A 27437-nucleotide genomic window follows, 5' to 3' on the forward strand; every position below is an offset into this window, starting at 1 on the left:
GTAAAAGCAGGGTTATTTATACTGAATAGGTTACTTTCTTAAATAATCCCTTTTATTATACGAAAAAGCAGTATACATTTGTATTTTCATGACATAAGAGTAAAAAATAAGAGCAAGGCAAGGACAAAGTCTTACGCTGTCTACTACATGTAGATTCACACTCTGCTCTAGTTTCGTAATTATTTTTATTTCCATTACAACCTCCATAAATGAATTCTTTACAGATTCCAAGATTATAGTCATAAAACCATCGAGGTATGCTTGACCTGCAAGGCCCAGAGTCAGAAGTCATTCGACACACATCCTGATCTATAAATAGAAAATATTCAACATACGACTCAAGCTTCTTAATAAAAAAATATTATAATATATACATTTTTTAATCAAAATAATCTCTCTTTAAAAGGTCACTTAAGTAAAATTGTCAAATTTTGTGATTCTTTTAATACATGCAGTAGTATTAAAATGGGTTTTAAAACTTCTGATAAAAACTTTCATCAAAAGTTACTACTATGAACTTATCATTTATCAATAAATGCAGGAACAGTTTTTCACTTGTTACTGATAATTCAAATTATGGAGATACTGGACTAAATATCCTCATTTACAGACATGTTTGTTCTTTCAATCATTTCTGCAGCATTTTTAAATAAAGACTCAAGAACTGCATTGAGGTATCTTGGTGCAAAGGTCCAAAAAATATGGAATATTTAAAGATATCAACAGGATTGTTCCACTGCACATGTAGAAATTTACCCTCTCCTTCCGGGCCACTATCAGAAGCACACGATTTCTGACATTCCTCTCGTGTCTCAAAGTTATTTGTGTTTCCTTGGCAACCCCCATAGTTGAATTCTAAGCACTGTTTGGATGGGGTGTCATAGTACCATCTTGGGATATTACCCCTGCAGGGCCCTGTATCCATGGGCTGCTGACAAGTTTCTAAAAGTACATATTTTATCATTTTCATATTCATCAGGTATAAAATTTGTTTCACAGATGTAACTAAAAGCTTTTATCAGGTAATCAAAGAGAGACTGAAATTCATTTCAAGTTAAAATTTTTAAGCAAGTTAAAAATGATCTAAAAAAAAAAAGTCATATCACAAGTTGGTTTTTTTCCTGTGCACTGAATAAAACAAAATATCAAAGACACCTTGCAAATACTGCAAAATTTATAGATATATTGGTGCACAAAGCTATTTGCTAAAGCAAAGATGATCTGGTTAAATATAAGCTTAAATGATGATCTCGCACAATGACACTGCTACACATAACATCTGATTCTTATAATTTTAAAAGTGGCTGCAAGGGATCAGACTAGCAAATTCAAAAATAAATAATAAATAAATGTGATGCACATGTCCATGGCTTTTTAATTAAACTGAAATATTAAACCAAAAAAAGTTATACATCTTTTTACAATTAAATTGAAATGAAAATTTTTCAAAAAAAATTTAAAATGATGCTATTAATAGTGAACTAAGGGGATTGGGATATGTAAGGTAAATGTGTGTATCTGTCATACCTCGATCTAGAGAAATATAAGAACACATAATGTCAATGTTCTATAATAATAAAAATCTTTTATTAATCAGTATAGATGCATTAATTATCATTGTCAATACTGTATACAAGGCTGTCTTCATACCCTCTCCTTTTGTGTTGTCAATGTCAATTTCACAGGTGGACTCGCACTGTTCCTGAGTTTCGAAATTGTTTTCGTTGCCTTGGCATCCTCCATAAACAAACTGTTCACACTCTCGTCCATTAAAATAATACCTCTTGAAATATGCCCTACATGGACCTGTGACTCTGGGTTGTTCACAGACAGGCTTTGACCCTGGAGGAAAAAAAAATGAAAAAAGGTATCCAAAAAATTGCTTCCACAGGTAAAATATGCATTGCTTTAGTGATTTTAAAGCAAACACCATAAAGCTTTACCATATTCATTTGAGCAAGCAACATGAATATCAATGAAAAAAATTGAATTAACATATAAAAATTATATATTAATATATGAATACTCAGGTGGTATCTTGTGCATATATATGCATTAAAGAATTGTCTGACAAGCTACATCTCATGGACCAAGTTAAAAAAGATGGCTTCAAAGTCCTACAGATTTGTATCACTAACTTCTTTTTAAGATTGAATTCTCTTGAATTCAGGATTGCTTAATGTTTATACATATATGTATGCCTAATTAACTGCAGCAGCAAGATTGTTGGCAATTTTTCAGGATTGATAAAATGTCAACCTCGAAACCTGAACAACCCTGTATTTTCTAGAGTATCATTTTGTAACGGGATGGCACTCAATCACTGGGGTGTATTAACTGATTAACGGTACTTTGAACACCCAGAAATTTACTAACTTTAAACCAATTTATTTTTAAATTAAATGATGGACTCCAGTAAATAATTAAAATAAGATTTAAATAGCTTGAGATGATGGTTTATTCTGGCTTAATCTCAATTAACAAATTAAATAAAATTTAATCAATGATAAAAATTCAATCAAGAAAAATACAATAAAAAAAAAATAATGGCTGCAGTCGTCTTAACCCCAAATTCCCAAAAATATTAAATTTCCCTAAGACATATTAATTAATATTGTGAAACGGCTCTAATAAATAAATAGGCCTAGCTAAATTTCTTCAAATTACTGAGTTACTAATAGAAATAAAGAAAAATTCCCCAAAAGTTCTTAAAATTTCACCTACATCTTATCCTAAAAGCCCAAAAATCTGAAGTCCCCGTTTTACAACGGGTGCTCACTTATATACCCTCGGGGAACGGTATCCGTTCCAAAACAACACGGAATCCGTTGGAAAGCAACGGAATCCGATAGAAAAATACAACGGAAAATAGTTCCCATCTATAAAAAATTACTTTAACAAGTTTAAAATACGAATAAAATATAACTCTAATTCATTAATATATTATGCAACATAATTAATTACCTTAAAGCTCATTTTTCTAATTAATAGAAAAATCTGTCAGCGCATAAATATCTGGGGTGCGCGGATCAAAGAAGTAAACGAAAATTCACCCATAATGCATTGCGCCGACATGTAAATAGAAAACTAAGACTGTCTGCAGCTTACAACACATGTTTGCACAATACAGGTAAAATACCAGTAAAAAACGTAATTTTCTTAAAACATTTAGTAGATCATGCTCTAGTTACAGCATTTATGCAATTATTTCAACAAGGACATCGTTAAATATGAAAGGATATGCATATATTACATGTGTTCGTTCTACTTTCACTTTACATACGATGACATGAAAAGTTGTGAATCCAAATTTAGAACATTAAGTAATAAACATACAATACATATGATCAAAATACTCAAATTATGAATCATTTATAGAGGTAGATTAATATGACAAGATTTGTATTTTAAATACAAATAAAATATGGAAACTTGAAATGATCAAACTTTACAATTTAATTCACCTGTATCTGGCCCAGTTTGTCTGCATCGACGTGAGCAAGATTCTTCATCATCAAAGCGGTTGTCATTACCACCACAGCCACCATACCAGAACCGATCACAGCGGCCAGCAGTAGAATTGTAAAACCATTTAACAACATAATCTGTACAGGTTCCATGGTCATTTTTCATTTGGCAAACTCCAATGGGAGTCACATCAGGCTCTAAAATGGGAAAATGAATCATTTAAGAACTTTTTTACAAAATTTTTAATCAATTTTACAAACATTCATTTTTATCTGGCAAATATTTTGAACACTTGAGACCCAATAATTGTGCCATTTTCCAAGATCCATACTAACCCTTGGGACAGCCGTAATGGTTAGCCCCCTGAGCTGGGGTTTCACCATCTGGACAACAGCCATACACAGTTTCATTGCAGAAATCTCCTGATGGTCTTCCATCTATGTCACAGCCCTCAAAGTTAGGCCCTAAACAATTCAGCAACATTGAAAAAAGAACGTTATTCCAATATTACCAATTCAACAAATTGTTTAAATTTCAAATATATTAATTTCTCCCTAAATTGATAGGGAAGATCCCTAGCCTGTTGCATTTTATCTGTTCAACAAATGTTTCAGGTTTTAAAGGAATTGTTACTTATCACTTTACCTGTGGCTTCACTGACACCATCTTCACAACAGCCAAACCTGGAGTTCTGAAAAAAAGGACAAAGAAAGTTTATTGTCAGGCCCTGATACTTCCTTTCATGATCAAATTATTGTAATCATAAATAATTTGATTTTTGAAGATATTTCCCAGAACTGTATATGATTTAAATCAGTTTTTTTTTTTTTTACATTAATATGCCGGTATACATCTGTTTTTAGTATAAAGTGACATAAAATTGTCATTGATTGTCAATTGAAATAACAATGGAGCAGTTATGAACCTGCTTTCATATCCAAGTTATTAAACAACCCAGGGATAAAATCAAAATTAATTTTTATTTCAAGGCTAAAGAAAGGGGTAAGTTTGGCAATGCAAAAACAGGGGACTTTACATAACCACACAAGACTTCTTTACCTTACAGGGATCAGTGTCACAACCCTCGTAGTTCTTCCCCGATGCTGCAGTAACACCATCAGGGCAGCAGCCATATATCGAATCATCACAGAGCACTTAAAGAGGTCAAATTGTATGTATCATTGTATCATACCAGTATCAATACACAAGTAAAACAGGCAGTAAAGCAAAGAACATAAGAAACTCTCCATAATTTACACAAATACAAAGCCGTAAACAGTTTTATTCCTTTATATACTTTAGACATATTTCTTGACCATGAATATTCTACCTAAAGGGATTAATCTAGCTTTTAATGGTAACTACACTGTATGAACTACAGAACCAATATTTAAGAAATTCACTTGGACCAGTATTTTTGCAGGTAACTTGGCATCTATTGGGCAGCATCTTACTTGGGACACAGGGGAATGAAATATAATAGATGACAGAGTCTGTTGGGTTGAAAAAAAAATAGCTAGGGTATCTTCTACTCTTCAATCAAAATTTTTTTCCTTTGAATATCTGTTTTTTTTTAACTATCACATGGGGGAACAGGTCTTACAACAAAGTAGAGCAATTCCCTCCTTGGGAAAAATATCAAATATTGCTAGATTTATAATCCCAAAAAGTTCACATATAGTTCAACTAAATAGTCATACATGTACTTGCATAACTTATATTTGTGCATTGTCCCTGTATATATACCTAATGTGCGTGTCTTGGCCATGATGCTAGTTTTCGGACCAGTGCCTCGGCCATTATTAAACTCTGGGTGCAGATTGATCATGTAATCAGCCCCATCCATTAAGTTATTCATTGTATAATTCACTGTATCAGGGGTCAGAATAACCTCCTTCATAGGGTCCTGTTTGGTTGTATCTCGATAGTACTTGGTTCCCATGTAAGCAAGCTACAAAACAGATCAAGCAATAAAAAGATTGGGGAAAATATTGCAATAAATTGTTCGATAAATAGAATTCTTAATCCTTTCCCTTCATCAGACTTCATTAAAAAATGTGTTATTAAAAAAGGATTTATTGTTTATTGATGATTTAAAAATTAGCACACTCTTATTTTTTTAATATTAATACTTCTTGAATGAATACATAAGGCAAATAAACAGTACATTTATACACCACACTCTTTAAAGAACATATCTGACTTGTTTTTAAATCTGGTCTTTGAGTCAACATCAATTCCAAAACTTCAAAAACAGATCTAACAGAACATAAATTTCTATAGGAAGCAAATCAAAGTTTCAGTTTGGTGGCAGAATCGGTGACAGGAAGTCTGGATTCCTTACCGTGTAGGACTGGACGTCATTGTTCTGTGGAGGTTCCCAAGCCACCATGATTTTGTCGGAGGTTGATTCTTCCACGTGGAGGTTTCTTATCATGTCTGAAAGATGTTCAAAATAAAGCAATGAAAGGCAATTAATTTCAGATTTATTTCCCTTGAATTAGCTGATGAAAGACTTGTTTATCACATGGGTGACTGAAAATTTGCATTTTTTGGGAGGAAAAAGCAATTAATGACTGAATTTAACAGGATTTCAAATGTTACTTAGAGATTTTTAACTGCTCTATTCTCATAACATGTTCTTCTAACATTGAGAAGTGCCACCTTTAAACAGATTATAAGGAGGCTTTAAGTCCTAAATGATTTAACATTAACTTTATGTCCAAAACGTATAATAGTAAAATTCACAAGGTTTGCACCTACTACACATTCTTCAACACAACAGGTATTGTATGAAAAGGAACTATCAGATGCTGTATTTTAGACTTCAAATAGACATTTTTGCCATTTCTGTTCATTTTTTTTTTACAGATATCACACAATGTCATGCTCATACATGAAGATCTTTTAAGATTTACTCAACATGCCAAAAATTAAAGATATAGATAATCTGTTTTATATATCATAATTTTATCCAACAGACAATATGTATACAATGTATGCCAATCACACAAGAAAAGTATTATATATTATATGAAATGTAGATAAATAAAATCTTGCCTTATTATATTTCATATGATAGTATATAGTATTGTTTTAATAAGACAACAGTGAAATGTAAATATGAAAAAAAGACATTAAAAAATCTTAAAAGAAATATGAAATATAAAATAGAAATGATATGTACATGTACATTTGTATGAAATTTTACACAAGTTTGGGAGTAACTTTTAAACTGAATCTGTACCAATAAAATCCACAAGCCAAAAAAAAAAAAAAAACCAACAAACAAACAAACAAACAAAAAAAAAAACAAGAGGCCCATGGGCCACATCGCTCACCTGAGTAACTTTGGCCATGCTGTTCATTACCAGACTTCCCCCCTTGTAATACCTATTGACCTATTGTGGCCCCGCCCTACCCCCAGGGGCCATGATTTGAACAATTTAGAATCTACACTACCCCAGGATGCTTCCACATAAGTTTCAGTTTTTCTGGTCCAGTGGTTCTTCAGAAGATTTTTAAAGATTTTTCCTATATATTTCAATGTAAAACTTGGGATTCCCTATTGTGCCCCCCCCCCCCCCCTTATCCCCGGGGTCATGATTTGAACAATTTAGAGTGTACACTACTTGAGGATGTTTCCACATACGTTTCAGCTTTTCTGGCTCAGTGGTTCTTGAAAAGAAGATTTTTAAAGATTTTTCCTATATATTTCAATGTAAAACTTGTATTCCCTATTGTGGCCCCGCCCTACCCCCGGGGGTCATGATTTTAACAATTTAGAATCTACACTACCCAAGGATGCTTCCACATAAGTTTAAGTTTTTCTGGCCCAGTGGTTCTTGAGAAGAAGATTTTTAAAGATTTCTCCTATATATTTCAATGTAAGACTTGGATTCCCTATTGTGGCCTCGCCCTACCCCCGGGGGTCATGATTTGAACAATTTAGAATCTACACTACCCCAGGATGCTTCCACATAAGTTTCAGCTTTTCTGGCCCAGTGGTTCTTGAGAAGAAGATTTTTAAAGATTTCTCCTATATATTTTAATGTAAAATTTGGATTCCCTATTGTGGCCCCGCCCTACCCCCGGTGGTCATGATTTTAACAATTTAGAATCTACATTACCCCAGGATGCTTCCACATAAGTTTCAGCTTTTCTGGCCCAGTGGTTCTTGAGAAGAAGATTTTTAAAGATTTCTCCTATATATTTTAATGTAAAATTTGGATTCCCTATTGTGGCCCCGCCCTACCCCCGGTGGTCATGATTTTAACAATTTAGAATCTACACTATCCCAGGATGCTTCCATATAAGTTTCAGCTTTTCTGGCCCAGTGGTTCTTGAGAAGAAGATTTTTTTATGACCCCACCCTATTTTTGTCTTTTCTTGATTATCTCCCCTTGTAAGGGGACTTGGCCCTTTATTTTAACAATTTAAACTCCCCTTCCCCCAAGGATACTTTGTACCAAGTTTGGTTAAAATTGGCCTAGTGGTTCTTGAGAAGAAGTTGAAAATGTGAAAAGTTTACAGACGGACGGACAGACGGACGGACGACGGACAACGGGTGATCAGAAAAGCTCACTTGAGCTTTCAGCTCAGGTGAGCTAAAAAAAATCTTAGCTTCCGTAAAATCAGAAAAGAGCACACAAAACAAGACAACATCAATTTCATATTACTGTCCTATTGTAGTTAATCCCCCTCCCCCTTCCTACCCCTGTCCTTGTAACTCTTGATTCCCTCCTTTGTATACTGATATACAGTGTATATATACAGTGCAGACAAATATACAGTAGATACCTGATTATAGTGAAGCCATATGTCCCACCAATTATATAATACAGGTATACAGTTTTATGAAATATTAATTGGATATAACAAATAACAGATATAGCCTAGTAATTTAGTCAAGCTTGGAAGTTTATTATAACCATATTTTACATGTATGCATGTTTCAAGTCTACCTTAAATAGATAGTTTTCCACTTAATGGGGGGGGGATACTGTAGACATACATTTTTACCCATGGGATAATTTACGCTATGTATGTGGACACAAAATTTCTGCGGAAATTTGTCACAGCGTACTTAGAGTGGTTTAATACGTACACAATGGCATTCCAAGAAATGCGCGTAATTTTCTAATCGCAAATAGAACAGAAATCGTAATTCTGGAAAAAAGTATGTTTACAGAAATCTTAATTCTGGAAAAAAGTACGTTTACAGTATACAAAATAAAAGTACATAGAGCCAAATAAACCTAGCATTTTTCAGGAAATCAATCTGTTTGTTTGTTTGGTTGTTTAATGTCCCTTTGAGAATTTTTAACTCATATAGAGACGCCACCACTTGCTCGTGGAGGGCTGCAAATTTAGACCTGTATTAGCCACTTATGGCCTTTCTTCAGCAGTGAAGGATCTTTCTTGTGCCAGCACCTACCATGACATGGGACCTCAATTTTTATGGTCTCATACAAAGGACAGGTCTCCACATCGCACAGTGGATTCAAAATCAGGATGTAAGGATCAACTCCTTAAGCCACGAATTTAGAGCAAATGCTCTAACCACTGCACTATGGGGGCGATCTGCATATTTTGGTATCTCAAACATTGATTTGATATCTTGAGTACCCTGGATATGTCAAAGTGAGTTAGAGGTCCCAATCACTTTCTTTTTATGTATTTACCCTTAATATCTTGAAAGTTTTTTTTCTTTGCCCCATGAGTTTGAGATAATTAGATTTGACTGTATATACAAACAGAAACACCACACAAATTTTCATGTAAAGTTATACTGAGTATACAATAGCTTACAAATAGGATCATACATATACACTGCATTATGTACCATTATACTCCTTCACTGTTTGAAATAAATATTAATTGAGCTATGAGATGCATATTCTGTCAAATGAATTGAATTCAGTTTAAGCAATCATGTTAGTAAAATACATGATCCTGTAAATAGTACGAAATAGATGCAAAATACTGGATACAATTTTGAAGACTTAACAGCTTTGTATGATAAAATCAAATCATACAAAATACATGCACACATAATAATATACATGTATTACCAATCTGAATGGATGTTTTTTTGTGAATTAAATCTCCATGCAGTTTTCATGCAGTTGACATGCAGTACCTGTTGGCATGCATCGGCTGAAACATTCCATCCGATTCCTGAAGTTATTGGCGTTGCCGCCACATCCACCATAGGTGAACAGCTGACATTCTTTGTTTTGTGCATTATAGTACCACCGCTGTAGGCGTGCCCTACACCGGCCAACCATAGGGGGTAACTGACAAGGGTCTGCTATGGAAGCCAATCAAAACATTGTTCTGACCATTGCATTACAATTCATTACGTTTCAATAAATTTACAATTTATATCCGAGCTGTGATGGTGTCAATAAATATATGATTATCCAAACAATGATGCAAATGGTATATTTTTCCTTGCAGCCAATTATTGAAAAAAAAAAAGACTATACAATTTTTTTTCATTTGCAATGCTTAATTCTCTTTAATTATGCACAACTGTTGCAATTTTTTCTGCTTAACAAGCTTCACATCACAGAACTGAAGCAGCTGTTTGAGGAACTCTTGTAAATTGTTTTCAATCTAGCATGATCTATAAGCCTTATAAAATGAATTCCTCCAAAAATTACATAAGCATTTGATATAATTTCGTGCATGAATTACTGGGTCTTGGCAAACAATACAAACCAAGCTCATAAGAAAAGGAGACAGTAACATGATGACAAAGCAATTCCGTAAAGCTTTTATATATATATATATATATATATATATATATATATATATATATATATATATATATATATATATATATATATATATATATATATATATATATATATATATATATATATAAAGCTTATATATATAAACAAATACATTTAAACAGAATTTTTTCCCATAGTTGATAAATATGGGATAGTGTTATCATTGCTGGTGCATGCTTTCACACCAAGGATTGATTAATTAAAACTTAAAAACTGCGAGGGGATTGACACTCTATGAACAAAAGGGACATGGACTGGTCATTAAATCCAAATGCACAGTGCAAGGGAAAGAGTAGAAATTATTCATTCTGTATAATTAATACATGTATGGAAAATGACAGGAAAGAAATATACATGCAGAGTTAAAGGAAGTGTCAACTTTGGATATGCAAGTTACAGAGATATAAAGGGATTGGCAGGTACACATCAAGAAATGTATATGGCAGAGAGCTAAATACATATCAAAGAAAAGGTATAGATACATTGCAGGAAACAAATGGATTGCAGCTGAATACATAGATATAAGACCAGGAGGTGTCAGTGCTTAGCCATGCTCTGGCTACATATAATGTGGCACTACACTCAGCTAACCTGCAGATGGGGATACTGGGGGTCGTTCAGTGGGGTAAGTGACTGGTCCCCTACGACAAGTTGTATCACATTCTCTCTCTGATTGAAAACGATTGCCATTTCCCTGGCATCCACCATACCAGAACCGAAGACAACGCCCTTCTGTTCTATTGTAATACCACCGAACTTCGTATTCCCTACAGGGTCCCGTGTCATGACCCAATTCACATATCGGACCTGACACCGGAGATCTTGTTGATGGTGCTCGAGTCAGCACTGTAACATGAAAACTCTTGGATCAACATCTTAGATCCATCTTAACAACCTACTGTTAAAGGCAGCAATTCAGCAATAGCTATTTACTAAACTATCATCATTCAAAATGCAATGCAAGTACACATACATTACACTGTTTATATAGAATCTAAATTCACACTATTTGAACATAAACAGCCACTGAAAGCATGATATATTCATGCAAAACAAAACAGATACAAAATTCTACCTGAACAGCTCATAGTTATGAGCTATTTCATTGACTTGGTCAAGTATTGATGTTAAAAAGCAGGATTAAATAGACACATTTTGCTTTAATGTTAATTTAACAAAAAATTTGAACATCAGCATCTTTCTAATTGATCCTTGTCCCTGCCATACCTGGTTGCCTAGTGACCGGCTGACTACCGCCTCTACATTTCCTTTGACATTCGTCTTCCGTTTTAAAATTGTTGCCATTTCCGCCACATCCTCGGTACCAGAAGCGATCGCAGCGTTGGGTGTCTCTGTTATAGTACCACTTGACGACTAAGTTCTCCTCCTCGCAGTCTCTACCAGAATCTGATGGCTGTTGACAGACTGCAGAAAAGACATGTTCCAATGTGACTTATCACTTTAGTGTAGTGGAAAATACTTGGTATTTGATTGCCTAATTCTAAAGCATGTTTCTATAGCTGCATAAATTGTATCACAGACTCAAAATCCTTTTAATTATAAATGTGACTCTTTATAGATATTTTTTTGTTTATTAAGCTTCCCTTTCTTTAAAATATGTAGTCTCTGATTGTTAATTCAATAATTCAATTGTTCTCCCAACAGTTTGACTTAAATTCTTTTATTGCAATGGTCTATGGTAAAATATAATTATAATGTAAAGTGTAAATTAACATTTGGGCTGAACTTCCAGACAGCAAAGAGCATTTCAACGAGAGTTCCAAGTTATAAACTTGTTGGTCTTATTATAACCAAATTGTAAAAGATACAATTGATTTACAAAAATCTAAGACTTCCAATACAACTTTTTTTTTCTAAAATGCTCCCCTTGTCCATAAGCAAAGATTTTGTGTTATATCATTGAAAAGCTTACATTGTGAATTCAGATATTCATTTGAAGATAAAGAAATACCATATACATGTATATTTATGGCCATGTGACAAACTGCCCTTTGATGTGTTCAGTTCAAATCATTAAAAAACCCAATCCTAATACCACAAAAATAGGACCACATTTGAAGTCAATGGTATTCTTTTTCAATACCATAGAAGTTAAAATTGAAATGAAACTTGATCCCATGTTAGCAGATTATCAAACAGACAAAGGACACAGAGAGAATTAGTTAATTATTAGGTGTCTGTAAAATGTTAATTAATGCAAGGTCAATGTCCGGATGTGTAAAACAAGGTAAAACTTCACCTGTGGTCACAACAATTAGTAATCAAATAAGTGGCCCTGAATTGTGAACGCTGTAAACAAATACCTTCAAAAATATTCTGCTATCTTGAAAAGAAACTGCTGACCCACTCCCCACAACCCCATCCATGACCCTTAAACCTTGATAGCATCACCTTCTTTCAAGATAATAACATTCCTTACATCATAAGCAAAAAAACTGAATTTGAATTCATCAAAAGTAAGTGTTGTAGAGTTACCAGGTACTGTACATTGCCAAATCACACTGACAATTGAGCTTGTGACCTTGAAACATGATATGAAAACACCAGAAAGTCAAGGGCAAAAAGAATAAGTCACACAAATCAGGGGTTGCAAATTTTGGACACAGATATTCTCACTACCACCTATGTGTTATGTTGGTGTAATACAGTGTTTTACATTATTTAATCAGTATGTCACCATCAATGTCATTCTTTTTGTAAGTGGAAATGCAATGGATTTTAAACATTACCTGAACTACCTGTCCCAGCCTCTGTTTGCTGACATCCTTCATAGTTTGGTCCTCTAGCAAATGTCACCCCATCAGGACAACATTTATAGTAACTGTTCTCACATGTCTGTCTCACTGTTACAGGGTTTCTCTCTAAAATGAAAAAAACCAGAAGTCTCTGATGAGACTGTAGCTCTACTGGTCTGTTTGTATTACAAAAGAAAAGTAGCACTTGGATTTGAAACATTGCAACATGCAACAATAAATAGAATTATGTATCTTAATGTAGTCTACTTCTGTGCCAAGTTATATTTAATCTAATGAAATCTGTAGGAGGAGTAGCATTTTGAAAGTATTTCAGGGAAATTTCTATTTTTAGTAACCATGACAACACCATTCACCCAAATAAAAAAAAACAGAAATACATATTATGTATCGTAGTGTATTCTAACTGTGTGCCAAATTAGATTGAAATCAGACCAAAATTGTAGGAGGAGTAACGTTTAATGGGAATTTCACAAAAATTTCTATTTTGAGTAACCATGGCAACACTGTTCATCGAATTCAAAAACCGATGCAATGAATTATGTATCTTAGTATAGTCTTCTTGTATGCCAAATTATATTAAAAGCAGACTAAAACTGTAGCAGGAGTAGTGTTTTAAAGGAATTTCACAGAAATTTCTATTTTTAGTAACCATGGCAACACCGTCCATCAAAATCAAAAACCGATGCAATAAATTATGTATCTTAGTGTAGTCTACTTGTGTGCCAAGTTATATTGAAATCAGACCAAAACTGTAGGAGGAGTAGCGTTTTAAAGGAATTTCACAGAAATTTCTATTTTTAGTAACCATGGCAACACCGTCCATCAAAATCAAAAACCGATGCACTAAATTATGTATCTTAGTGTAGTCTACTTGTGTGCCAAGTTATATTGAAATCGGACCAAAACTGTAGGAGAAGTAGCGTTTTAAAGGAATTTCACAGAAATTTCTATTTTTATTAACCATGGCAACACCGTCCATCGAAATCAAAAACCGATGCACTACATTATGTATTTTAGTGTTGTCTACTTGTAAGCCAAGTTATATTGAAATCGGACTAAAACTGTAGGAGGAGTAGCGTTTTAAAGGAATTTCACAGAAATTTCTATTTTTAGTAACCATGGCAACACCGTCCATCAAAATCAAAAACCGATGCACTAAATTATGTATCTTAGTGTAGTCTACTTGTGTGCCAAGTTATATTGAAATCGGACCAAAACTGTAGGAGAAGTAGCGTTTTAAAGGAATTTCACAGAAATTTCTATTTTTATTAACCATGGCAACACCGTCCATCGAAATCAAAAACCGATGCACTACATTATGTATTTTAGTGTTGTCTACTTGTAAGCCAAGTTATATTGAAATCGGACTAAAACTGTAGGAGAAGAAGCGTTTTAAAGGAATTTCACAGAAATTTCTATTTTTTGTAACCATGGCAACACTGTCCATCGAAATCAAAAACCGATGCACTAAATTATGTATCTTAGTGTAGTCTACTTGTGTGCCAAGTTATATTGAAATCGGACCAAAACTGTAGGAGGAGTAGCGTTTGAAAGGAATTTCACAGAAATTTCTATTTTTAGTAACCATGGCAACACTGTCCATCGAAATCAAAAACCGATGCACTAAATTATGTATCTTAGTGTAGTCTACTTGTTTGCCAAGTTATATTGAAATCGGACCAAAATTGTAGTAGGAGTAGCGTTTTAAAGGAATTTCACAGAAATTTCTATTTTTAGTAACCATGGCAACACCGTCCATCGAAATCAAAAACCGATGCACTAAATTATGTATCTTAGTGTAGTCTACTTGTGTGCCAAGTTATATTGAAATCGGACCAAAACTGTAGGAGGAGTAGCGTTTTAAAGGAATTTCACAGAAATTTCTATTTTTAGTAACCATGGCAACACCGTCCATCGAAATCAAAAACCGATGCACTAAATTATGTATCTTAGTGTAGTCTACTTGTGTGCCAAGTTATATTGAAATCGGACCAAAACTGTAGGAGGAGTAGCGTTTTGAAAAATTGTTTACAGACAGACGGACAGACAGACAGACAGACAGACGGACGGACGACGGACACCTTACTATCGCATAAGCTCTTCTGGTCTCTGACCAGTAGAGCTAAAAATTATTTTTAAAAAATATATATACAAGTACCATAATTAAATAAATTCATAAATTCTGAGTCTTGGTTTGTAAGTAATGCTTTCCTCTCAATATATAAAAGAACAACGTTCACTTAGGGCCTTTCTTGGCCCTGTGAATTTCTGAAAACTTTTAGTTGAAAATACATTAAACTTCACTATGACCCTTGGTGACTGCACATCTATTAAAAATAACTTAAAATTTTCTTGCTGGTCAATGTATTATGATGTCATGAATTGCATCGATCATTATTCTCAAATCCTGAAAATTTCTTCAAAAATGGCCAGAAGTTTAAGCTCTTTTTCAATAATTTATAAGGAGCCCTGCAACCTCTCATCCAAAATGTGCATTTATATAATGAAAGAACTGTTTCTGAAGATTATAATACATGCACATGTTTTATTTTTTGGATTGAGGTGGTGGGCTCATATTTTGATTCTTTGCTGAAGGTACTCAAATACACCCATTTTCAGGAAATTTCAAGAACAAAGCATTTTCCACAAAGCCTGTTTTTCAATACCTGGACTCTCAGTGTAAACTTTTTCTTACTATAAAATGAAAGCACTAAGTCTCTACTTTATATTGATGTTTGAAATGAGACATTTGATCTTGGTCAGCTAACTGGTATATGGACAAGGCCATTTATGGATAAAGTGAACCTAGCTCTTTGTTTTGGCATGACAATTTGGCAAATATCAACTGGATCTGTGAGAGGAATTGACATATTGCCAATGGTAAACTCTTACCAGTATATTCAATTCACAGTGGAACCACAATTTTGGCTCGAATCACAATGTAAAAAGCAAAAGTTTGCTTTTCCTCATAATGTAGTCTCAATTTTGACCAACTGGCAACACCACTTAAAACTTAGACCTTGGCCTGCAAGGCTTTTTCTTTATAATTGGGGTTTTGGGTCAAAGCTTTTTGAAGAGCTGTTGGCTACCAGTCACTAAATGAAATGAAGGTTTAAGGGTATTTTCATATAAAAGATGTTCCATAATAATCCCTCATATTTGTCATTATGGAAAAAAAGAAACATTTTGCTGACCATCTTTAACCATCTGTCTGAATGAATTTTTTTTTAAATACAGGCAGTAAATTCACTCATCACCAGGTATTCAAGTGTATGCATTGTTACTTCAAAAGAACTCAAACTGAGACAGTGATAAAAGCATTTACAAGTTTATACTCCTAGCATTAATAGATAAAGGACCCTAAAGTCCATAGCCCCATCCTTATCCCTGCAGATATGTTTGTATACTGTGATCATCAGAACAGCATTGTTCTTGCATGATCCTAAATTCCAACAATGCAAAGGTCAAGATAAGGTCAAAATGACTACCTTTAACCCCACCCCTTTGCATTGATGTTTTAAGATGTTAATGTTCCTGCTGGTACAAGTGCCAAGGGGCAAGATATTTAATGACGATGGACCACCCGATTTCACGAAACTCTATATTCATACATTTCACCACAATGTAAACTAGTCTCCATACTTCACACTCCATGAAAATCACTTCAGTTCATTCATCCATATATGACCAGGCCCCAAGATGTTCCCATTAATATAAAGTCATAAAATGTATAAGTATTTACTTATATTCACAGACAGGATCAGAAAATACTGAATAAGTGGTCTGAAAGTTTGAGTCTTTAACAAGGAGGAAGAAAACCCAAAAAATCCATTATGTCTGAGACAATTACTAATACCAACCAGGCTAGCTCTTTTATTATACGCTAAAACATCAAACACTGTCAGGGGATTTGCAAGCTCGGGACTAACACGAGCCAACATGAAGCTTGTAACGTTTCTGTGGGATTAGAACCTAATGAATATGCTTGGGAAATTGTCTGGCACCATGCTTGCTTATTCATTTAGATTTGAGATAAAATTTACGCAAAGAGCCCCTTGCATTCCTTAATATTTTAGTGTAATCCAATAATGCGTAAAAGCTATGCTCCTCTAATGTTGCACATATAAATCTATTTCTCCCTGGATTTTTGTCTTTGCCATCCTAATCTAGAAATATGAAACCTTTGGGAGCTTGTCTAGCAGACTTACACCACAAAAATCGAAATACTTTTCTCCTTTACAACCTACAAATCTTGTAATTTTCTACATAGTTGTCAATAAAATATCCACAGATCTTGGTATTTATTAACTAGATATTAATCTCCAGTGATCTGAACTTGTTGCCACTTTGCAATATAACTTCATATCACACCAAGTGAACTTTTTCAACTGAGTACTTGGATAAGAATCTGATGTACTAGAACCTTTTGGTGACACTTAATGAAACCTCTTTTCACAAATATTTATATAACGTCTCACATTTGAGTGCTTTCTTGCAATTTTTTTTTCATAAACTGCATATACAGTAAAACATGCTTACAGCGAACATGCTTATAATGAACTGATGCTTACAGGCAAGTGATTTTTATTCTCTGCGGCTTTAAAATATATTGGGAACTTAAAGGATATAATGAATTTTGTTTATAATTCTCCATTCCTCACACTTCGTTATAAGCATGTTTTACTATATTAATATATATTATTGTCAGCTAATAATAGATGATTTTACTACAGTTACAGCACCCTATTCGACACTGACACTGGACTTCACCTGAGTGTTTGACCAGGCCCCGAGATCATCAACTGAGAACAGACTTAAATCAAACAAGAGATGTTTGTGAAACACTTATGCCCCCCCCCCCCCCTCATGCATCCTTAGTTCAAGGTCTTGGGGTCTGATATTAAGACATTGAAAAATATGCTGTTATGGTCAAGGTTACAGTATTGGACAGATAGACAAATAAACACAATCCCAAGGGCATAAATGCTATTTTCTTCTGTAATAACTTTGTGAAAAAATTTTCCCATAGTAAATATCTAACATTATATTATGTATATGTATTTGACAATTGCCATGCTACTTATGAATGAAGATAACAAATTAGTCTAGACTAGTAAAGAAGTCATTTTATATGGATCAATTTCTTCTTTTCTACACTGGTATAAATATTTTATAAATGTCTCTTTTAACCAGTAGTTCTTTTCAGTCATTTTAGCAAATTAAACCTTTGTCTCCATTTCAATTAATGCAGTCAACAGACTGAAATCCTACTCTTAAAGTATAGTGAATGCAGGTACAAGGTCAAGCTGGGCTTCTTTGGACATCAGATTTTTTCAATGTCCTTGAGAGATCTATGAGCCATGATGCTCACCTGCCTTCTTGTTCATTGACACATGATTTTCTCAATATGATTCCATCTTTGCACTTGGAACAGTAATCAGAGAAAAACTTGAATCTACATTTCATGGGGATGAACAATCATACTTTGATAGTTCTAAATTTTAGCATGGCTTTGCCCTTGTCCTAGAGGGAAATATTTGAATAATATGGCTAAAAACTGTAAGTTTTACCATTTCTTATTGTCTCCAAAGAATATTACGAATAAAACCAGACTATTTTCACTCACTTTTTTCACCTTGAGAGATAGTAGTTTATCTAATTATCGATCTAAATTGAGGTTTTAATTTGTAGAAGAGAGCTACCCATGAAATCATCACTGAAAAAATTGAGTTCCCAAGAAAATAATAATAGTGATTCCACAGTAAATATTACACACTTGATTGTGGTGTGGTCCATTCATTTTAATAATCTTTCACCCCCTCTGTAAAGGAAACCAAGAACTGTACACTTTAAAGTTTGGATAAAATAGATTTTGTTAAAGATGACTACAGGCACACAACAGACAAATGAAAAAATTCCATTAAAAAGCTTACTTGCTCAAATATATAGCTCAGATTGGCTAGACAAATCAAATAGCATAAACCAATAATGAATACTTATTTATCAATTGCAGTTAAGGCAAAGAATTGATATGACCTTGCATACTGAATCTGAGTGCACCTAACCACTTGAGAATGTTAAAAATGTAAAAGACACACTGACTGGTTAAGGGCATCACTCTGACACCTTGACATGGGCATTTCAGGGTAGCAAATTATCATCTCTGCAAATCTCACCTGATTTACCTAAGCAGGTGATAACAAATGCACAATTCTTAATGCAGACTTTATGAATGAATCGAGAGCTTTCCACATATTAAATGGCTCAAGGTGTGAAATTTGTCAATGCAGTGTATATGTATAAAAGTGGCTGGCGTCGCCAAGTCATCAAAATTCAGAGAAGTAATTCTCTGTTACTCATTCCTACCTCAGGTGTCAATACACTTTAAAAGGATGAAGAATATTTTAATGTGAATATATTAACCCTCTGATTTCAGGCTAGTCACTTGACAGAAAATGAGAATTTTATTTTATGATTTACAATGTTGAACTTCTCCAAACTGATAGAAAATAAAATCAGACTGTGTGTGTACATATACTTGTACATGCATTACTGTCTAAAATATGACCGATTAATTTTTCAGCCAGCACTATAAATTTGAAATGAGTTGACATTTGATATGAATTAATGTAAAACAAATAATAGCAAAGTATTTTAATCAGAGTTCTGACCTTTTCATCATCAAAATTTCAAACATGTCGGTTCTTCATGCATGCCAGTACTGAAATTCTGAGCAAATTGCATATAAACAGGACAACTAGTTAGCTAGTTATAAAAAATGTACCATCAGTGCATAAACAATACAGAGATTATTTGTTAAGACATTTTATTGCAGGAAAAAGAAAGAAAAGTAAAATCTATTTAAATTATTCTTATTCATTCAGTTTAAGTCAACTCATAAATTATGAAACTGCTTTCAAAATATTCATAATGGATGAAAAATCATTATTAAAATTAATCATCTGTCTAAAAAGGTGACCAACATTTAGATACGAGCCTGAATGAAACAGGTTACCTGATACCCTTTGAAGGCATCACACAAAGAATAATTCAAGCAATAACTACCCCTTCACAATGTCAAATGTCAATCATGAGATCACGTCAATGACAAAGGGTATCTTTAACCAGTGAAAGTATGCTTCCTGAACCAGCAATATCTAGGACATCTTCATAAAGCATAAATAAAACTAAATTACAGAATACTGAGGTTACATTGTCATTCTTTGAAATTTATGGCTCAAGACATGTCTGTACTCTTAAAATTTTTCACAACCTTAAAAGACATTCAAAGTCATTCACAGCCGCTTTTTCAAATTTCAATGACTGGTCTGGTATTGCAGTCCTGATGAAAATTTCTCAGAAAACAGTCTCTTTATTGTGTGTTATATCTATAGAGGAATGATTATCTATTAATCCTCAACTAATCCTCAATAAAATAATTTGTATATTCTTTATAGCTATGACAAATATAGTGTTTAACTACTATCAATATACATTGCCAAAGAGGCTCTCCTTGACTTGACCCAGCAATAAATATCAATGTCGAGATACTTCTATCCATACAGACACTAAAGTATGCTTAGGATATTTAAAAAAAAACAAAAAACTGATATATGACTAGGAATCTAGACTAGGATTAAAATTTTCCTTAGATTTCTGCTTGTCAAATTATCAGTGTAGTAATTACTTTCCCAATTTTATGAATTTCTTCTATGTATTTCTTTGATAAAATTAACAAATTAAAAATAACAGAAATTAGCAAATTAAGATTTATACATTTACTTAAAAACAAAACACAACTCTTTTCTGGAAAAAGATTATGGGCTAAAAATTTAGATGCCAAGATTTTAGGAAAAAATCTTAAAAATAAAAAAAATACGTAGAATAAATAATACACATCAATAAAGGGTTACGAGAAAAATGAAAACATGTTTATTCTATCTGATTAACTGTGATCAAATTCTGAACATAAACATGGAACGACCAGCCATTAAAAGTCTATTTAGTGTTATTTTAAAGGCCATATCCAGAGCTTCCACAAGGATTAGGTTATGTAAGTATATAGGTCTCCCAGAGAAAGATCAAGTGATTTTTATCTACCCTCTTTCAATTGGATTTTTAGCTGAGAGAAAGTTATATTAAATATCGAAAGAAATCTAAGGCCAGGTAAAATTAATCTTTAGATTCTCATCCCCGCCCGCCCCTCTCAAAGTGCCCCGCCCCGTTGTTTTTTATTTTGCTTTTTCGGTGCCAAACGTATTATTTTCATGTATTTTTATTCAGCAAGAATCTGGGTCAAAATTTAAGAGTTATCTCCCGTCTGTATTAAAAGTCGCGTGGCGCTATTTATAGCAAAAAAAACTATGTGAAGAATGGAGAAATATCGGCAATAAAAGCAGTTTAAATATGTAAGGAAAAGATAATTTATCAGTAATGAGAAGGCAGAAAAGCAAAAATAACATATAAACACATCTAGATACCATCACTGGTATGGGCAAGTTTTTAAAGAGATTTTAACTGAGTAAAAACAGACGAAGAAAATGCACATGCATGGTCAAGTTTTAAATAACGATCTCCAGTTAGATGTGATTTTGCATTTAAAAAATAAAACATCGTCCAAAGACTTTAGAGAATAACAGTGCTAAGGAAATGTTAAATCTTAAAATTGTTCAGGCCTAGGCTTTTCAGTAGAATATTTTACAGATTTACACAATCCTGATTTGCAAATATGATATATTTAATGTCGAACATGTCGAGTCTCAAGAACGATTGAATGTATGAGGACAGTGGAAATCTGTGATATCTTTATATCACACAGAACAGAAGGTTGTTGGTAAAACTATAAGGTATTTGGGGAAAGGCCGATGAGAAAATATGCATATGCAATTTATTAGGATCAGCACCTCATTTTGTTTGGCTTGTGCCGTATAGATCTGTGTACTTGATTATTTGTTAATAAAACTATAAATATTTTAATTTTCTATAACAAGAATCTTCTGTAGATATTTAAAAGAATATGAAAACAATAAAATCTATTCATATTGGCATTAACATAATGTAAAAATTAAGTGTACACGAATGTGTTGTTGATACATGTACTTTCATTTATAAAAAAATAAAAAATAAAATCCGCCCACCCGCCCCAATTTTTCAGCAAATTAGGATGAGAATCTAAATTTTAAATTTATATGGCCTAATATATAAGAACAAACTTTGCTGTGCATGAAGCTAGTTTATTTCCCTTATCTTGCCTCAGAGAACAAAATATGTGTAATATTCTTTTAAAATCATAATTACATGTATTATAATAATTCTTTTTTTGGGGGGGGGGGGAGGGGGGGGGGTAAAATTTAAGTTTAACAATAAATCTATCGATTTCAAAGTGCCTGGATCCAACAAACAGCTTTGACTTTCTTTTAGCAATGTAAGATTGAGAGCCAAGAGATCATTGAACAGGCTCTTGAGTAAGCTACTGTAAATGTATGATTGTGTAAAGTTTAATGAATGATTATGTAAAGTAAATAAATGGAGACAGAAAAAACCCTGAGCTTACACAGAAAAGATAATTCACATTTTGAATGCATCTTTAATTTACTTTTTTGTTTTAGTAGAAAAATTTGAGTTTCACAGGACTTTCAGCAATATATCAGAAAATGCTATATATAAACCAAATTTCACTGGTATATTGTCATAGCAGCATGCAATCCATATTAAGAAAAGACAATTCCACACAGCTGACAGAGACAACTACTCCATGTAAGTCTAATAGATACAAGCTAGATTCTACACTGCATTATATGAAAATAAAGCTATAATGGCTCTGCACTTTGAAAACAAATTATCTTCAGAAATGTTACGAAAATACATCAAAAAGCTTAAAATAAAAAAAAAAATCAAGGAAACAGTATGATATATAGCAGATTAACTTTAAAATTTCTTTGAAAGAGTGATATGCATTTTAATCTCTCCTTCCTATCAATGAGCTTAATAACTGCTCAGGTCTGCTACCCAGTCAGTGGACAAATCTTTATGACTTTAATAGTTATTCTGGTAAAAGAGCATCCATATACAATCTAGTAAATGTGATAGATGTTTAAGAGAGTCAGGGAATCTACCACTGATAACACAGGACTTATGTAAATTTGTTCTAACCAAGGTCTTCTCGTGACAAATGTTTGTCACTTGTTTGCAGGATCATTATTTACATACCTTGCTTCAAAATGATGCATCAGTTGAAGTGCTCCCTTGTAAATTAAATCTCTGATTACCATTTCTGCATTTTTTTATAATAATGCTGCATACCTTTTCACTTAGATCATATTAACATGACATACTTTGGAGACAAAACAAAGCTATGAAATATGAAATATTTGCCGATTCAGTGGCGGGAGGTAAGAAAAGGAAGATTACACCATCCACCTGAGTCCTAATGTCAATAAAGTCTACAATTTCTAAATTGCAGCACATGAGACATAAATTTGATTCACCACATTTTTTAAATAATCTGCAGGAATCATCTTACTTTTCTTGGGGGATTCCTACACATTTAAACTGCATTTTCTGATGTTGAAAGATGTTTTATGAATTAAAGTTATAAAATTCAGCCCAAATATAAGCATATCACTTCCTTTTGATGATCTCTAAAAACACTCAGTTTCTAAAAATCATATTAACAATGCATACACTTTCTCTTTCAGTGTGATCCAACATGGCCATATCATATATCACAATTTTCAATTACAGTGAATGGTGCATTTAGGAGATTTTATGCTGCATTAGTTTCAGTCATTGAACAAATCTACAGCAATACTGCTTTGCTGCGATTATGCCCTTTTATGACATGCAAAGTTCCAGCAGCTATTCTCAATTTTGTTTGAATGTGATAGTTGATTTTCATGTTTCTAAATTTATGACATATATTGAAAAAAAATATATAGAGATTGAAGAAAACTTACCCTGAGTATTTCCAGAACATTTGGCCTCACAGTCTTCTTTGGTACTGAATCTGTTATCATTTCCTTCACACCCCCCATACCAAAATCTCTCACACCTTCTGGAGGTACTGTTGTAGAAATGGAGCACAGTATAGTTTCTGCATGGTCCTCTCTCTGGTTTCAAACTGCAGAAATCTGCCACAACAGGAGAAGAAATGAGAATAAAGATCACACTAATTCCAATGATCCCACATAGGACATTTTGAGGTAGTATCCACTTGTTCATCATCAGTTATTTTTGCTGATGCTTTCTTCCTTAACACTGTAGTAAATTAAGATGGGACTACTATTGCACACACACCAACATCCAAAATCTCCCTTATGGAGAGAGAGAGAGAAAAAAAATTCACAAAACTTAATCAATATAATAATCCCTCTGAATCCAACTATCAACAGGAACTCAGACAGTAATAATTCCAATGTAAATCAACTCTGTATAAAATTTCCGCTCATGCTACAACTAAACCTTTATTTCTGAACAGTTAAAAATTCCACATACTAAAAATACAACTCGAAAAAAAATCCAATGAACACTAGGCTACTGTACTTTAAAAAAAAATTCACCACTGTAATGAGAGTATTTAAAATAAGTTATAATATACGGAAAAGAAATATCCCCAGCTTGTCTCACGTTTTAAATCCCCATAACACAATATTGGTCAGCTCTTGTCATGGATTTCTACACCCGGTCACACACTATTATGATCCGCATTACATTAATGGGCCCCTAGACCAAAAAGAGGTGGGAAACACTATTTCCTTTACGAGTTGAAGCTCTTTGTATGTTTATTATCTAGAAACTCCTCCCACTCGACCTAGCTGGCATTATAAGCAAAGAGACAGACTTTTTAGGGTCTTTACCTGACCAAGATAAAATGCCATTCAGAGTGTGCTACTTTAATGAAAACCTGATTACCATGAATTCAGGTGGCTGTTAAAATTCTTGCTTTTTATATCATAGCATTTCCTAATATGAAACTGCAATTCAACACTTATTTCTATGTCAGGGCTAACTCTCAAGCTTTAAGGGTTTTAAACAAACAAGCTTAGGGATGATAAAATGAATACTATGTACAAAGTGTGCAAAGTTGGTAAACATTTCTTATATAACCCTCTCTTTGAGAACTAATCCCAGTCGTGTTTGGAGGAACCCTCTTATGTTGTCTCATCATTTGCTTGGTCTGGCATCTACCTGTAATCAGTTGTCTTATTCTCTGTCTGAAAGTCTCTCATAAATATATTGAAAAACCACAGAACCTTGAATAATTCAGAGAAACTGGTTTATACAGGTAAATCTTTATCATTGAGAAAATCTCTGGTACACACTATATTAGAGTGAAAAAAAATTCTTTGAAACTGAATGAATTCACAAATCATACCATGAAATTTTTCATGGCATGATCCTCTTTCTTACAGGTAAATGCAGGTGTAAGACATTATGACCAACACTGTAAAAACCCTACCGGGTATTTAAAAATAACAATAATTCCGTAACTCTGTTTAGTGGAAAACCTATCGTAAATGATATCTTGTAAGCAGATTATAATATCTTCCTCTTCCTTAAGTTACGTAAATTACCTGAGTATTCATTCATTACCTAATTGGTTGAGATATTTAAATCTCCTACTATCCTTAGTACAAAGAAAGATTTCATGCAGTTAAACTAAATTTCATAATACCACTCAAAAAAATATCTTGTGTATTGTCCATGTGTTTCATTATTGGTTTTAATCTTTCATCTTTCTCAGTCTGGGGCAACAGAGACCATATAAAACTTTTAACAGTGCTATCTAACAGAAGATTAAATCTCTCCCCAACAATACCGAGCTTGATGACTATCTTTTTTCGATCTACTTTTTACAATAAAGCCTGTTCATTCTGACCCCAAAAGTCTGATCCAATAAGATCAGGTCCCTACATAAGGATGAAGATTTTCAAATTAATTATTGAAGCCACAACTGATTCTTTTGATCAGAATGAAAGATTTTTTTCCCGGGTCCTTCCAGCTCACAATATCTGAAGTTTATTCTGAATTTTACAGTTATTAGCTACTTGATGTATTGAATACACACAATGATGATGTCTGTAAACATAAGGAATCGGAGACACACTAGTCCATAAGAGCCTGAGGGACATAGATTTACATTCTAGATATCATCAGTATTATGTAAGAATTCAAATGATTAGTAATGAACCAACAAATTAAGAGAGGAGTAATGTACATTTAAGGGTCTTTACTACACTCTATGGTGAAGTTAAAATGGTATATGTCTGATCATATATCTTTAAAATCTTCTATATCTTATGCAACTTTTGAATATACAGAATCTAGTTAGGTCATTTGAAACAACAATTAAAAAAATGTATGCAACTGCATCATACATACAGGTTTTTAACTGCATTTAAGGCATGTTCACTGTGGATTGAAAGTTGTTTTTAAAGTTTTTTTTTTCTTGGGTGGGGGTGGTGTGGGAGGGGGATGTCATAAATTGCCTCACAGCACTAGGTATATATTTATCTATTAGTATAGGATATATGTTAACACAAACAAAAAAAAAATCAACAATTTTCCTCTTTGAACATTACAATTTTAATGTGATAATTTCAGGGCATTACAGCATGAACACCTATGAATAGACACCAGGTGTTAGGAAGGCTGATATAAACTCTAAATTAGGACATAAAGCCATTACTTATAGCCAGGCCAGGGTAGACCACAAAGAACCGAGGAAGGCTTTTCTAATGGGAGAAGTAACATGTGGTGTCCTAGCAGCCATAACTATTTAGGGGGAATAAAAATGTCTGGACTGTGTCTGATTCTGTGTACAAAACACCTGTCTAAATTAATAAGTTCTTATGCAATTTTATGCATTATGTTTACATTGAATTGTTACCAAAATGCTCAGATTTTGGGGGACTTGGATATTCCTCATTTCTGTTTCATTGAAGATGATGACTGAAAGACAGTTTTTGAACAAAGCAAATCAATAGTAGAAGTTCATTGGTTGTCTTGTGTACCTAAAAAATTCACATATTGGATATGTTATTGAAATAACATAAAATGTGAAAAGTTCTCAAAGTCAGGTGTAAGATAGATGCCAAACATCCTTCAATCAGGAGAGCTCACTAGAACTAAAAAATTACTCACATATGCAGATTTCAACAAGAATTAATAAGATATAATAATTAAATATTAGTTAGAAAACCTTACTTAAAAATTAAATAAAATGAGAGATCTTGTGGACTTTCAACTTTGTATTCTCCAAATATGCACATTTTACTCATCAACATCAAAGAGAAAAATAGCTAGAATCTAAAAGTATATACTACTTCAATGAAAATAAAAGTATTTTTTTAAACACCTCCACAAATGTATGTACTCAGAAAAAGCTTAC

General features: G+C 33.3%; 1 protein-coding gene across 5 annotated transcripts in view; it reads right to left on the reverse strand.

Annotated features, from left to right (window-relative positions):
• LOC133182999 (papilin-like) overlaps positions 1 to 27437 on the reverse strand; it is a 71479-nt gene that overhangs the window by 14125 nt on the left and 29917 nt on the right. For 3 of the 5 annotated variants that reach the window (XM_061317910.1, XM_061317908.1, XM_061317907.1), the window contains 14 exons: positions 24004 to 24177; positions 13022 to 13153; positions 11499 to 11696; positions 10863 to 11117; positions 9611 to 9781; positions 5813 to 5907; positions 5215 to 5419; positions 4528 to 4622; positions 4114 to 4159; positions 3804 to 3932; positions 3465 to 3665; positions 1651 to 1842; positions 757 to 942; positions 136 to 309 (listed from right to left, as the gene is read on the reverse strand). In XM_061317910.1, coding sequence (XP_061173894.1) covers positions 136 to 309; positions 757 to 942; positions 1651 to 1842; positions 3465 to 3665; positions 3804 to 3932; positions 4114 to 4159; positions 4528 to 4622; positions 5215 to 5419; positions 5813 to 5907; positions 9611 to 9781; positions 10863 to 11117; positions 11499 to 11696; positions 13022 to 13153; positions 24004 to 24177 — 2253 coding nt within the window. The remainder of the gene's footprint in view (positions 1 to 135; positions 310 to 756; positions 943 to 1650; positions 1843 to 3464; positions 3666 to 3803; positions 3933 to 4113; positions 4160 to 4527; positions 4623 to 5214; positions 5420 to 5812; positions 5908 to 9610; positions 9782 to 10862; positions 11118 to 11498; positions 11697 to 13021; positions 13154 to 24003; positions 24178 to 27437) is intronic. The other 2 variants (XM_061317906.1, XM_061317909.1) reach the window with 2 other exon arrangements.

Source organism: Saccostrea echinata, unplaced genomic scaffold (genome assembly GCF_033153115.1).
Source record: "Saccostrea echinata isolate AGI-Se365-2 ecotype Australia unplaced genomic scaffold, CSIRO_AGI_Sech_v1 ptg000009l, whole genome shotgun sequence".
Lineage (NCBI taxonomy): Eukaryota > Metazoa > Mollusca > Bivalvia > Ostreida > Ostreidae > Saccostrea > Saccostrea echinata.